Source organism: Suricata suricatta, chromosome 8 (assembly GCF_006229205.1).
Source record: "Suricata suricatta isolate VVHF042 chromosome 8, meerkat_22Aug2017_6uvM2_HiC, whole genome shotgun sequence".
NCBI lineage: Eukaryota > Metazoa > Chordata > Mammalia > Carnivora > Herpestidae > Suricata > Suricata suricatta.
Window position 1 is genome coordinate 124188704 of NC_043707.1, and position 13564 is coordinate 124202267.

The following is a 13564-nucleotide window of genomic DNA, read 5'->3' on the forward strand; positions in this document are numbered from 1 at the left end:
GGCTCAGCTGCGTGTCTGAGCCACAGTAGGCTCTCTGCCTGGCTTCTCCGGGTCAGTCACCGGCACGCCTCGCTGTGGGGTCTGCAGCATATGTTCCAGAAATAACAAACACTTGGCTGGCCCTGACCATGTGCCAGGCGCCCCTCGAAGACTTTTGCATTTATTAACCCATAATCACCCTGGGAGCTGAGCCTCATCATTATCCCCGCTTTTCAGATCACAACCCTAGGATGCAAAGCAGGTTGAGTAACCTGCACAGCCGAGGTCAGGCAGAGCAAGGATGCACGCAGGCGGCGGCTCCTGGTTCCCAGCCACTGTGCCCCGTGTCACCCCGGATGGAAGCAGGGACCCCCTCTGAGCTCTGACAGCCACTCTCGTGCCCCGGTCCACCTTCTGCTTTGCCTGATGGTGGTGGGTGTGCACCTCTCACCTTCAGCTGTCTGGAAATGCCTGGGGTCATCCCTGTCCTTTCCTGACCCCGACACCCCTCAAAAGTGCATGGAATGAATGAGCCCGACTCCAGTTTGTGCATCCCTGAGTCCCGGAACGCACCCCATCCATTTTGCGTTGTCTTGCTGCGGCCCCTCCGTCCCGTTCCTGGAGCGAGTGAGCTACTAACAGACCGTGCTGTAGCCTTCCTTGCACCTTAGCACAAGCCCTGGTCCACAGTAGTTGGGGTTTTTTTAAATGTTTACTTATTTTTTTGAGAGACAGAGAGACAGAGCATGTGTGGGGAAGGGACGGAGAGAAGAAGACACAGAATCCAAAGCAGGCTCCAGGCTCCAAGCTGTCAGCACAGAGCCTGATATGTGGCTTGAACTCATGAACCCCGAGATCGTGACCTGAGCCAAAGCTGGATGCTTAACCGACTGAGCCACCTGGCCCCTCCCCCACAGATACTTTTAAGCCCTCATCAGACCCCTAGTTTTCATTTCATCTTCTGCACACCTGAGAAACACCGCTCACCACCCCTAAGACAGATTTCCACCCAAACCAAGGTGGAATGAACATCTTTGAAGAGTCAAAAGGCAGCCCTAGCGTCGCCTTTAGCCAATGATCCAACAGAGACTATGTTTCGTAAGCCAAGAAGCGATTTGATGAACCATTGATTTGAAAGTATTGATTGGACAGAATTTATGAAATCAGGACTTGAAAATTCAGGCTGTGTAATTGGCTGCAGGCTGGTGGGGCTCCGTGGACACGTCTGGGGTGAGGCGGTCCGCGGCCTGCTCCTGCTGCCCTCCTCATGGCCTCCCTAACCTCTCCCAGGGTCAAGCGAATGGAGATCTTTGTCCCACCCTTGGCACCCAGGGAGGCTGCCTCCTGGGACTTTAATCCTTCAGAAGGGCTGTCAAAGTGCTTCTCAGCCCAACGTCCCCCAGATGCGTGTTGGGTGGAGGGACAGGGGCACAGAAGCCCGTCCTCTCTTGCTTAATCCCACTCTCCAGGCCTCTGACCTCCAGGTTTGGCACTTGGCGGCAGGCGTGGGCAACGCAGAGGTAGAAATGAGGAGGGGGTGGCCACACGCCGGTTCTCACCCCTCTGCGTGCATGTATGGACTCAATCCTCACACTCTGGGGCAGGCCCGGGAGGTAACAGGTACGGCGTCCACACAGTTCTCTCCGCGCTCGACAGGCAGTTAGTAGAGCTGAGGTCAAGTTCTCTTCTCCTCCCCCTTTCCACACCCATTTTTGCTTCGCTTAGTTTTGCCTTCTGGGGTGGTCTTGGCTAAGAAACTAAGCCCAGTTGCAATCTGGATTCTTATTTCTGGGATCTGCTCTCAGAGGCCTCAACTCCCCAAAGCCACAAAAGGTGAGTCATATGAGCTGTTAGCCCAGAGGTGGAAGGTCTGAATGTTTCCTGCCCTCCCAGAGAACCAGTCACCACCTCCAGCAGGTGCCCGAGAAGGCCTGAAGGCTCTGCATTTGGCGGTTTTCCTCAAAGGAGCTTAGAAACCTAGCGGGGTGTGTGAAGGGAGTGGTGGGCTGGTAGACCAGCTCTCCCCTCCACAAAGGGAAGTTCCGATTGATGGCGTCTGCCGATTTCTGTGGTGTAAATACTCCCGCGCTGGGTGACTGTCAAGCTCCCACTAGCAAAATCTCTGGCATTCTAGCAGTCACCCCCTCGGGCTGCCCACGGGCCAGCTCCAGCACACCACCGCCTGGACAACACTTCTCGGACATTCCTTAAGAGCAAACAGGCAGCACTCTCCCTCGTGGCGAAGAGGTGACAGCCCTCTTCCTTTTTGGCCTGGACTCAAACCAGTTTGCAACACAGCAGAATTAAAACGTGATCTAGGTCCAGTGGGGTTGCCAGGTTGAGCAAATAAAAACACAGGATTTCTAGTTCATTCAGAATTTCAGGTAAATGGCAAACAGCTACGGTAGTGTAAGTATGTCCCCCCAAATTGCACGGGATATACTTACACTGAGATCGTTTTCTGTGATCTGAAATTCGAACTTAACTGGGCCTGTGGGACGGAGTACCTCTCGGCGGGCAACTGCAGCCCCCCAGACACACGTCGGGGCCCAGGTGTGTGAGCTGCCGGCGGGCGTCCAGCGGGGCCGCCAACTTGGGTCCGGCGTGCGTCTCCTCGTTCACGGTTTAAGCCTGGAAGAGTCACGGTGCATGTCCTGCTCCAGCTGTCCCTGGACTCAGGGGCTCTCCCAGCTCAGAGGCACCCAAAGGAAGGCATGTAGTCCGATGTGTTCCATTTGCAAATAAGGAAACTGAGGCCCAGACAGGGGACTTGCTCAAGGTCACTTATTGAGGAGCAATAAGAAAACAATTCTGTAACTGTGTGTGGTGACAGATGTTTACTGGACTTACTGTGGTGACCACTGTCCAACGTATAAAAATATCGAATCATTACACCATATACATAAATCTAGTATAATGTTATGTATCAATATCCCTAATTAATAAAAAAAGAATTGACTTTGCACTAAGACTCCCTGGGTTTAAACTCTGGCTCTGGCGATTACTAGCCATGTAATGGGGCTCATGTCTTTTGGTCCTGTCTTTCTGTCTTTAAAAAAATTTTTTTTTAATGTTTATTATTTTTGAGAGAAAGCACACAAGTTGGGGAGAGGCAGAGAGAGAGGGAGACACAGAATTCAAAGCCGGGTCCAGGCTCTGAGCTGTCAGCACAGAGCCCAATGTGGGGCTCGGACCCACATACCGTGAGATCATGACCTGAGGCGAAGTCAGACGCTCAACCGACTGAGCCCCCCAGGTGCCCCCATCCTTCTGTCTTTAAAATGGGGATTAAAGAAGTTACTGTGTGTACCTGGGTGGCTCAGGTGGTTAAGCATCTGAGTCTTGATCTCAGGGTCATGAGTTCAAACCCTGCATTGGATCCATGCTGGGTGTGAAGTCTACTCAAAAAAATAATAAAGTACTCAGGGGCGCCTGGGTGGCTCAGTTCATTTAGGAGTTTGACTCTTGATTTCTGCTCACGTCATGATTTCACAGTCGTGAGACTGAGCCCCTCATTGGACTCTATGACATAGAGCCTGCTTGGGATTCTCTCTCTCCCTCTCTCTTTGCCTTTCCCCCACTTTCTCTCTCTTTCTCATAAACCTAAAAAAAATAATAAAGTACTCAGAACAGTGCCTGGCACAGTGAGTGGCCACTCAATAAATGAATGCGAGCCCTACAAACAGTCCCCTAGAAAAATCTCTCCCTTGTTTCCAGCAGCTCCTCGAATCTTCTCGCACGTTCAGGGCTCGGCCTCGGGCGCCGGTGCACCTGGTCCTGCTGCCCAGCTCATGGCCTGCCCCATTCTCCTTGGTGATCAGCCCCCACCCTGTGCCCGAGATCATTGTCACCTACAAAGTGGGAATCAGTGCTCCTTCACCCACCTGCTTTGAGCAGGGCTCAGAGGATTCCCCGCATCTAAAATTCAGCACAGAAGAACCTATGAATCTCACTGACCGTTGGCCCTATCCCAAATATTAAACCTTAATCACACACTGCTCAGGCCAGATTGGAAAGTCCAGGAAAGCCCTGGTGGCAGCGTAACTTTCTTTCTGCCCCGAGGAGAGTAGTAGGGATGGTAGAGACAGGATGAACTAGGAGACAGAGGTTGGAGAGACCAAGTCTGCAGCCAGGCTGCCCGGATTTAAATCTGGGCCTCACCCTTTACCAAATGTGGACCAAATGTCTCTGGGCCTTCCTTTCCTTAAAATGGACTTGATGAAACCCCCACTGCGGTGGGTTTGTGTTCCTCACGCCCTTAGCATTGACTTCAGGTACTGCCCTTTGTAGCGGTGGGATGTTGGGCTAATGCATCTCCACATGCCTCAGTGTCTCCATCTGTAAAATGGGGACAATAATCCCTTCCTCGTCGGAGCATTAAAGGAAGCAACCTTTGAAAAGCTTGTGGCATCAAGTAGGTGCCCAGGAAACTCTCAAGACAATAGAACATCCTTTTCACTTCACGCCACCTGCTTGGCCAGCTTCTGTCAGGAGATACTCCCCCCTGTTAACATGCTTGGGAAATGAGATGAAAGGCCAATTAACTGCAAAAGCAGAAATGAGCTTAGAACTCAAGCTTTTGTTTATTCCTCTCTCTCATACCTGCATCATTTAGCATGTGAGCCTCATGAGCCTGCCTCCTTTTGTTTGAGCATTAGAAATGGACTTGTTTGGGATGAAGGCTGTTTTTGTTTCATTTTGCTCTATAAACAGAAACACTCCCTGATTTCTCTTAGGAAAGGCTGAGGAGGAAGCTGAGTCAGGCGGGTGCGGTTGACGTGACATCGGTCATCGGTCCCTCACCTTGGGTTTGGCGGACCCGATCGGCACACACTGACTCATGATCACTTAGCATCCTATCTTGTGCTCACTTCTCTAAGGGCACGACAAAACAACAGCATTCTTCTGGAATGCAGGGCAGCATGGAGGAGAGTCAGCCAGCGCCATGGGGGTCCCAGACCTGGGTTGGGATTCCAGCCCCAGAGCTTGGTCACCAAGACAGTGACTAGGCAGGCTAGGACATGGTGGAGCCGAGCTGTCACCTGGGAAGTCACCTGTCAATGGTGCCAATTGCCAAAGGATTACACTGAGGCGTAGCTGGATGCAATGGGTACAAAGCTTGCAGAAAAGCACAGTGGAAATGGACGCGTCCCAATGACACCATGTTCTCTTCCTTTTCAGGATAACATCCCGGGTCCTGGGTTCTACGATGTCATTCACCAGTCTCCAGTGTTCAACAGTGTCTCACTGTCCAAGAAAGGGACATGCACTTTTCCCTCGATGGTGAGAACCCCTTCCTTGAGTGAGGCCCTGAGCCGATCCGTAATTTCCTTTGCTCACTGCGTAAACACGTATGGCCATCTGGTCCCTTCTCTCCAAATGCCGCGGTTCTAATTAGGAGACTAACCGCCGCCTCAGATGTCATGCGGGTAGATTAGAGCCTGTGTCTTTCAGTGGTTTTTCCCCACTGCCAGACTTTGCTGGAGGGGGAAGAGAGGCCGGAGGGAGTATTCAGGACCTGATCCTCACAATCAGTGTTATCATCATGGAGCAGACTAAGCAGATGTTTTCCTGAGATTTTTAGGCTCCAGGAAAAAGATCTCACCCTGATATGATGTTTTACTCCACTTGGTCTCACTGGATTATTCAAATGATGGAGAAGTCTGATGGGAGCAAAAGGAGAGCAGGCGGCAGGCCTGAACTGTAGGGCTCTTCCTCCCCTCCCTCTTTCCCTTCTCTGTGAAATCAGGGTCTTTGTCTTTGCGGATGGCTCTAAGGATCAAGGAACTCTGTGAAGTGCTAATGTCCCTGACCAGATCAGGCAGGATTGTCTTGTTCTTTATTCGAATATTTTTAAATTGGCAAGAATAGATACAGCAGAGGAAGAGGGTCAAACTAGGTTAAGACGGGCTGAGGTAGGAAAGTGAAAAAGAAACAAACCCAAATTAGCATCAATAAAATATGTATGCCGTCTGTCCCTTTAAAAATTATATCTCAAGGATCAACTTCGGCTCAGGTCATGATCTCACGGTACGGGGGTTCGAGCCCCGTGTCTGGCTCTGTGCTGACCGGTCAGAGCCTGGAGTCTGCTTTCAATTCTATGTCTCCCTCTCTCTCTGCTCCTCTCCTGCTTGCACTCTGCCCCTCCTTCTCTCTCTCTCTCTCTCTCTCTCATATGTAAACATTTAAAAAAGTTTTTTTTAAATAAATTATCTCTTGCAAAGGTGTATTATAATGCCTGACATTGGAACTGATTAAAAAAAAACACACACACACACACACCACACAAAGGGTCCATTTAAGACACACTGAATGCAGCCACTTGCTGGAATTTGAGTTTGGCAGGGCTGAGGACTCAGGGAGCGGGCTGACTTTGGAGCTCGCACCCCATCAGCAAACACCTTGAAGTGTCCCACAGGCCCCCAGTGAGCTTACAGAGGAACCACGCCTCCGCCTCACTTTCTGGCCCCAAGCCCTGCAAATAAAGAGACCTGAAAGCCGCCTGCCACAGAAATGCCATCTCATGAGGCTCTGGCACAGGGGATTGGACTTAAGACCTAATCCTGACTCAGCTGTGGATTCTCGACGTGGCCTCAAGCACGTCACCCTTCCGTGTCCCAGTTGCCTCATAAAAGCGGAGACTCCCTGAAGGCTCTGGGCAAATTACAACGCGCAAAATACTCTTTGAAACTGCGGAGCACCGTAAACATGTTACATATTATGAGTGTTACCGCCTGAGTCACAAGCAATAGCTCCTGCAACACCTAGGTTTTCTCTCTGCGAAATTCTTGGCCGTCAGTGGCACTGCCCATTCCTGCTTGGTGCCCAAGAAGGGACTGAGTGAGAGCACACAATCCACTCCCACCTAGGCTTGGTGCGCTGTAACTTTCCGAACGACTTTCCAGACGGCCGGGCCGTCTGGAGGAGAAATGCCCAAGGGAAGGTCCGAGGGTTACAGAATCGAATCACACCTGAAAGGTCTTTATAACATACAGACCAAACCCAAAAGGAAAGCAGACCTTGAGTGGTGCCGGCTTCCCCTCTCTGTTTGATGGGCATGGGAATTTCTTTTATAGACATTTGGGTTCCCGTAAGCAGCCCGCAGAGGCTGGTAGCCATCTGTTAGAAGACCCCACATCTTACCTAGCACCTCTCAGCACGGATGCGAATTTCATGCCTCTGCCCGCCCCCCCCCCCTTGGTGACTTCCATATTTGTCACCTCCTCCTTTTCCGGGTCTGAAGACTCAGAAGGAGTTGAAAGTAGTCGTCAGAGAAAGACCTGCCTGCCTGACGCTGGTCTGGCCAGGAGGAGTGTGATCGTAGGTAAGGTTGACCAAAACGCTCTGTGGGCCTATAAATTCTAGAAACTTCCTGATGATTGCTGGAACCACTACACCCGACCTTTGGAGAGGATCTGTCATCTCTCTAAGTCCGAATAATTTAAAGAGCTTCAGTGACGTAGTCTAAACCTTTGTTCCAGAATTATTCATGAGACGTGGAGCAGTCAGGCTGTGGGAGGGGACTTCCATGGCCTTCCTGTATGTGCGTGGCGACCGGAGTCATTCTGGAAAAGTGTGTCCGTGCCCAGGAGAGGTTCGTGAGTGCCAGCACGTGGCCAGATTGGAGACCACAGGCCCGGCAGTTAAAGTCAAGGGGTAGGGCGAGCTGTCTGAGTGAGTGTTAATTCATCTATACTCTGAGACAGATTCTATTACAATTCTGTGTGAAGCTTTGCTCCTAATGAACAATTAGAACAATTTCCCCCTCAAAAGCATGTTAATAGCTATTCCAGGCCCAAAAGATTTGATGATCCAGTAAGTTTTGGAAAGGCCTGGTGAGATATAGCTAGGTCTCTGTATGGCTGGGCTTTCCTCAGGACACTTGACATGGTGGCACGTATCATGAAACGTCAGAGTGGGGGGGATGCTGTGAGACCCTCTCAGGTTGATCTGGCTCCGGAACTCTCCCCCTGCTGCTGCTGCTGCCAGCACTACCTTACCTTAGGCACCTGCCATGCCAAGAAACACTTAGGAAATAGTGCTTTAGAAAAACGCGCTTGCCTAATCTGTTGCCTACACCTGCCCACCCTTCTCCTACGGGAGTGTCGAGGAAAGAGGAGAGATGCGCCTATCCCGCTGGGCAGAGGAGAGAGCATAGCGATTCTCCTCGAACTAGAACCTTCCACGGTCATTTATCAGCTGCTCATCTTCTAAATGAAAACATGTATTGCTTTATTCCTTTTGACACATTTCTCTTTAGAACGAGGCATCAAACGATGCCTGGGTGGCTCTATCGGTTGAGTTTTGACTTTGGCTCAGGTCATGATCTCATGGTCCACAAGTTTGAGCCCCGCATGGGGCTTGATGCTGTCAGTGCAGAGCCTGGAGCCTGCTTTGGATCCTCTGTCTCCCTCTTTCTCTGCCCCTCCCCTGCTTGCTCTCTCTCTCTCTCTCTCTCTCTCTCAAAAATAAGTAACCATTCAAAAATTTAAAAAATGAGCTAGCTAATCTATACCACATAGGAGGGGCAGATGGCCTGGGTGATAATGTTAGTTCCATCCTTATCTACTGGACAAAGTCCAGTCTCCTCGTCTGTAAAGTGGGGATAATCATTATGCCCATTCCCCAGGTTTCTCATGAGGATTAAATGCAACCACCCCTGAAAAGTACTCAGCTAGCCATTGCCCAAAGTGCAAAAGCAAAGCGGCCGGGGTGACCTTACTTCCAGGAACATCAGTGAATCCTGACACTTAGGAGGGGGCCGACTTAGGACTTGAACCCAGGTTAGACTCTGACCAGCTGGGACTCTGGACGAGAAGATTCTCCTCCCTGGGAGCCCATCCACCCACATACCATCGGTGGTCCGTAGACTAGATGTTGGGACCACTGCACTGAGCCCAGGGTGAGGAGTTGGTGGGGGCGGGGGCCATGCCCTCCCACAGCCTCACCCACTTGCGCTGCTTGTTTGGTTAGTGACCCCTGTCCGTCTGAGGCACCTCAGGGCAGTGTTCGCAAGCTTTTAACCATGAAATAATAAGAGGTTTTTTTGTTTGTTTTATCAGACTCCAATACTTGCCATACTATCCTAGGGTAAAGTGATGTTATCACCTGGTTTCTATGGCTTTTGCCCCTTTTCATTTGGCAAACACTGATTCTGTTTGTTTTCGTCTTTTTTTTTTTTTTAACTGAAAATAGTTTATTATGGCTTCCTGGAAGGAGTAGAATTGGTTCTGCTGAAACAGAAAAATACTGTAGGGTTTTTTGAAATCAGCAGTGAGGAGAGGGATCGGGGCGCAGGTGGACAGCGAGCCTCGTGGACCCTGTGCCTTTAAGCCATTAGAAGCAAACTTGTAACTTAAGCAATTCAGATTACTTAATCTTAGAAATAAGACGTGAGGTTTTACTCAGAAGGAAAGCCTTGGCTGGAGGAAGAAAGTCTAAAGCTTCCCATCATATAAATTACCCAACAGCTGATGAGTCAAGTGTAAGTGGCCCGAATGGAATCAGGTGGCAATGCATTTACGGCCGAATCACTTTTGCCAAGTCCCAAATATAAGATGAATAGTTTGAGTTAGTTTACAGAAGTTAAAACAGGTCAGAACTTGCATCCCCCAAGAGCAAGTCCTCAAAGCCTGAGGTCCGTTTATCTTCGTTACCTGCTCCAGTTTCAGCTTTTACAAACGCGTTCAGGCCCGGTGCTGGGCGCCATCCCCCTGACATCTGGCCTGCGGAGCCGCCAGGCTATGGAAGACGCTGACGCCTCTGGCTTCCTCCTTGCAGCGTGCCCGCTTGGACACCACCGTTTCTAAATACCCAGCAGCTAACGCCTACACCATCCCTTCACGTTTTGTTTCGAAGAAAGACTTCAGCAATTCCTGGTCCAGCATGTTTCAGTTGCCAAGCTTTGTGAAAGTCCTCAAATCTGAAACGCCCGCACCAAACCATTACAATGTAAGAACGTTGGGTGTGCTTCTTAAATATATATCGAATGAATGCCTTGCTAAAATAGATCGAGTAGGAGGAAATGCTTTGGGAAATAGCATTTTAAGGCAATTAGTAAATCAGTTAGCATTTGTTGACTCCCCAGTGGGTACCTGAGGCTGGGCAAGGCCTTTAGGGAGAATCTGCAGAAGCTGGAGAAAAATGTGAGCAACATGGAGGTCAAGGGCGGGGGGGGGGGGGGGGGCAGTGGGAAGGCCAGTCCCTGGAGAATACTTACTGTAATCACTTCTATCAGAGAACCTTCCTGGGACCGTTTTCTCATCCGTGACAATAACGGACAATAAGTATATCATTTGCCACCCTGTTTTTAGGTTCCTCTAGGGGAAGTTCACGTCCGTACTTCTATATCAGAAATTGGTTTTTTAACAGTAACGCTCCACCAGTTACAATCACTTTGTAGTCACGGAGGCCGGACGGTAAGATTAATGATTAAGAGATGGAGTCAGGCTTACATGTCCCCTCTGCCACGAACTGTGTGGCTCTGGACAAGTCCCTTAGGCTTTCAGGACTCAGGTTATTGATCTGTCAAATGGGGACACATTTCCACTTCATAGTGTTAATGCAAATGCTAAATTAGGTCCTGTATGCTGAGTGCTCAGCACAGCCCTGGACACACGAAGCCTCCGCTATGCATGGAGGTCAGCAGAGCTGTCTTTGGGGAGGTCACTTCGCCTCTTGAGCCTCAGCGTAAAATGGAATCAATTCTACTTGCCCTACGGGGTTATTATAAGAAGCAAATGTGAAAACATAAGACGTGAATCATACATAAGGCATTAATATTATCGGGTCATGTCACAAAATATTTTGGTCTTAGAATACTTCATTTTTAACTTCCTTTTTCTTTTGTTAACGTTTATTTATTTATTTTTAAAAATGTTTTTAAATGTTTTATTTATTTTGGGTACAGAGAGAGACAGAGCATGAGAGGGGGAGGGGCAGAGAGAACCGGAAGCAGGCTCCAGGCTCTGAGCTAGCTGTCAGCACAGAGCCTGACGCGGGGCTCGAACCCACGAACGTGAGATCATGACCTGAGCTGAAGCTGGCCGCTCAACTGACTGAGCCACCCAGGCGCCCCTATTTATTTTTAGAGAGAGAGTGGGAGCAAGGGGGGGCAGAAAGAGAGGGAGAGAGAATTCCTCTGTCAGCACAGAGCCTGGAACTCCATCTCACGAATCGTGAGACGGTGACCTGAGCGGAAACCAAGAGCAGGAGGCTCAACCGACTGAGCCACCCAGGCGCCCCGCCTTTTTCTTTTATAACACTTTCCAGTAATATTTACTTTTCTGACGACAAGGCCCCTGCCCAGCTTCTGTGATCGATCAAATCCATTACACCGTGCTCAAAGCAATATATGCCTGTGAGGCCGGCCCTGTCCGCTAGAAATATAATGGGAGGCACATCCATCATTTAAATTTCCCCAGGAGCCACATTCAGAAGTAAAAAGGAACAGGTGAAATCAATGCTAGTAGAATATTCTATTTAACTAGTACATTCAAAACATTATTTCAACATCAAATCAATAGAAAACTATTGATTACAAATTTTATTATAATCATATATAATTATAAGTAAAAAGAATTTATGTGTTATATGCTTTCCATCTTTATAATCCAGTGTGTATTTTATGCTCTCAGCACATCTTGATCTGGACCAGCCATGTTTCTGGTGCTGATGGCCGGCGCCTACTATGTTGGGAGGGGTGGCTCTGCACAGTCTTCCCCTGGGATAATCAGAGCCTGAAGATGAAGCGGAGGAGGATGAAATCCTTCCAAGGCCCATGTCCCATTCTAAGCATTATCGAGTCCGCTTATTTACTTATTTATTTAAAATTTTTTAAAATCTTTTTAAATTTATTTTTGAGAGACAGAGGGAGACAGCATGAATGAGAGAGTGAAAGGGAGACACAGAGTCCGAAGCAGGCTCCAGGCTCTGAGCTGTCAGCACAGAGCCCGACGTGGGGCTCGAACTCACAGACTGTGAGATCATGATCTGAGCTGAAGTCAGGGGCTTAACTGACTGAGCCACCCAGGCGCCCCTGGATGCATCTTATTTAATATTCACAAGAGTCCATGAAGTGGGTTATCTTCAACTCACAGAAGAGGAAGCTGGTGCTCGGAGAGGGGGAGGGATTTGCCCAAAGTTCCCCCACTGGAAGGGACCATTTGCACATCAGTGAGCACAGGTAGGGGGGGGCTGGAGAGCGGTCAGTCATCATGGCCCAGCCCTGCTGGGCCTCCCTTCATGCATTCTGTGGCTACTCTGTGCCAGAGCAGTGATGCCGCTTAGATTCCAGTTGGGAACTCAAGACAAGACTAGTAAACAGGGAAGCAAAATAATTACAAATTGTGGCCAGCTTTGAGGAAGACAAACAGTCAAAGCCCGAGGGAGAGAATATATAGAAAATACAGGGGGGTGGCAGTGTCATGTACTTTAGACGGGGTGGTCAGAGAAGGCTGAGGCTGACCCAAGGACTTGAAGTCTTGAGGGAAGAGCATATGCAAAGGTCCTGGGGCAGCAAGCAGCTTAGCCTTGGGGAACTCGAAGAAGACGGCTAGAGTAGCATTCGCTAGCAGGAGAGGGGATGAGGGGAAGCCAGACAGATAGGCAGGGACCAGCTCACTCAGGACTCTAAAGATCTTTAATTTTGTTCTCTGTGGAAGCGTCTGGGGGTGGGGTGGGGCTGTGTGAGATGGCATCATCTGATGTACTTTTTAAAAAGCCCCCTCCAGCAGCCATGTGGAGAATGGACCACAGTGTGGGTGAAGAGTGGCTTTTGAAAAACCAGTTAGAAAGCTCTTATACTAACAGGAGAGAGGTCAGGGCCCGGGCCAAGAAAGCGATAATAGAGGTGCTCGGCCACTGTTCCTGTGCCGTTCCTGAAACCGGTAGTTACTGTTTCACCCGTCTGCCCCCCCCAGCCCACCATGGGCTCCTTCCCTTCCCACCCCACTGCCCCGTGCAGGGCCCGGCACGCCAGGCACTCGCAATAAATGTTTATGACATTGAAAGAATTACCCCCAGCGGTATATAGCTGTTAATCTAGAAAAGACCGTTCCCCAAGACAGAGCTCGGACCTTCTGCCAATGGGCCAATTCCAAGTGCTTGTTTTTGTTTTCTGTTGATTGTGGTTTTAATGTGACTGTGAAAATAATTCATGCTCCTCATAAAATATATTCAAGCGTTATAGAAATGCTTGAACTAGAAAAGGAGAGTTCTCTTCTAACCCTGCTCTCTAAAGCAAAGCGCCATTCAAAACAGGTGCAACTCCTTACATATTCTGTTCCTCCCCCATCCTTACGTCCGGTATTAGGATTACGCCATCCACAATAGGTGCATTTTCTACTCAACTATATCTTGGATCTCCCCTCCACTGGTAATACAGTAAACCTGCTTCACTTTTTTTTTTTCCCACCCTGCTGGTGGAACAGACTGTTTGCCTCGCCGCAGGATGGCACCTTCCGGTAACACACACTCAGAGTCGACCAAACTGCTCCCTCTTTCAGTTGTTTTTCTGTGCAGGCGAGGACTCAGGCTGAAACCATGTTTTGTCTACGGGAGGCTTTTTGCAGACCCGGAGAACAAT

General features: G+C 49.5%; 1 protein-coding gene across 4 annotated transcripts in view; it reads left to right on the plus strand.

Annotated features, from left to right (window-relative positions):
• Positions 1-13564, plus strand: part of STPG1 (sperm tail PG-rich repeat containing 1) — a 51050-nt gene that overhangs the window by 20151 nt on the left and 17335 nt on the right. For 3 of the 4 annotated variants that reach the window (XM_029948775.1, XM_029948773.1, XM_029948774.1), the window contains exons 4-5: positions 5161-5262; positions 9760-9930. In XM_029948775.1, the coding sequence (XP_029804635.1) occupies positions 5161-5262; positions 9760-9930 (273 nt within the window). The remainder of the gene's footprint in view (positions 1-5160; positions 5263-9759; positions 9931-13564) is intronic. The other variant, XM_029948776.1, reaches the window with a different exon arrangement.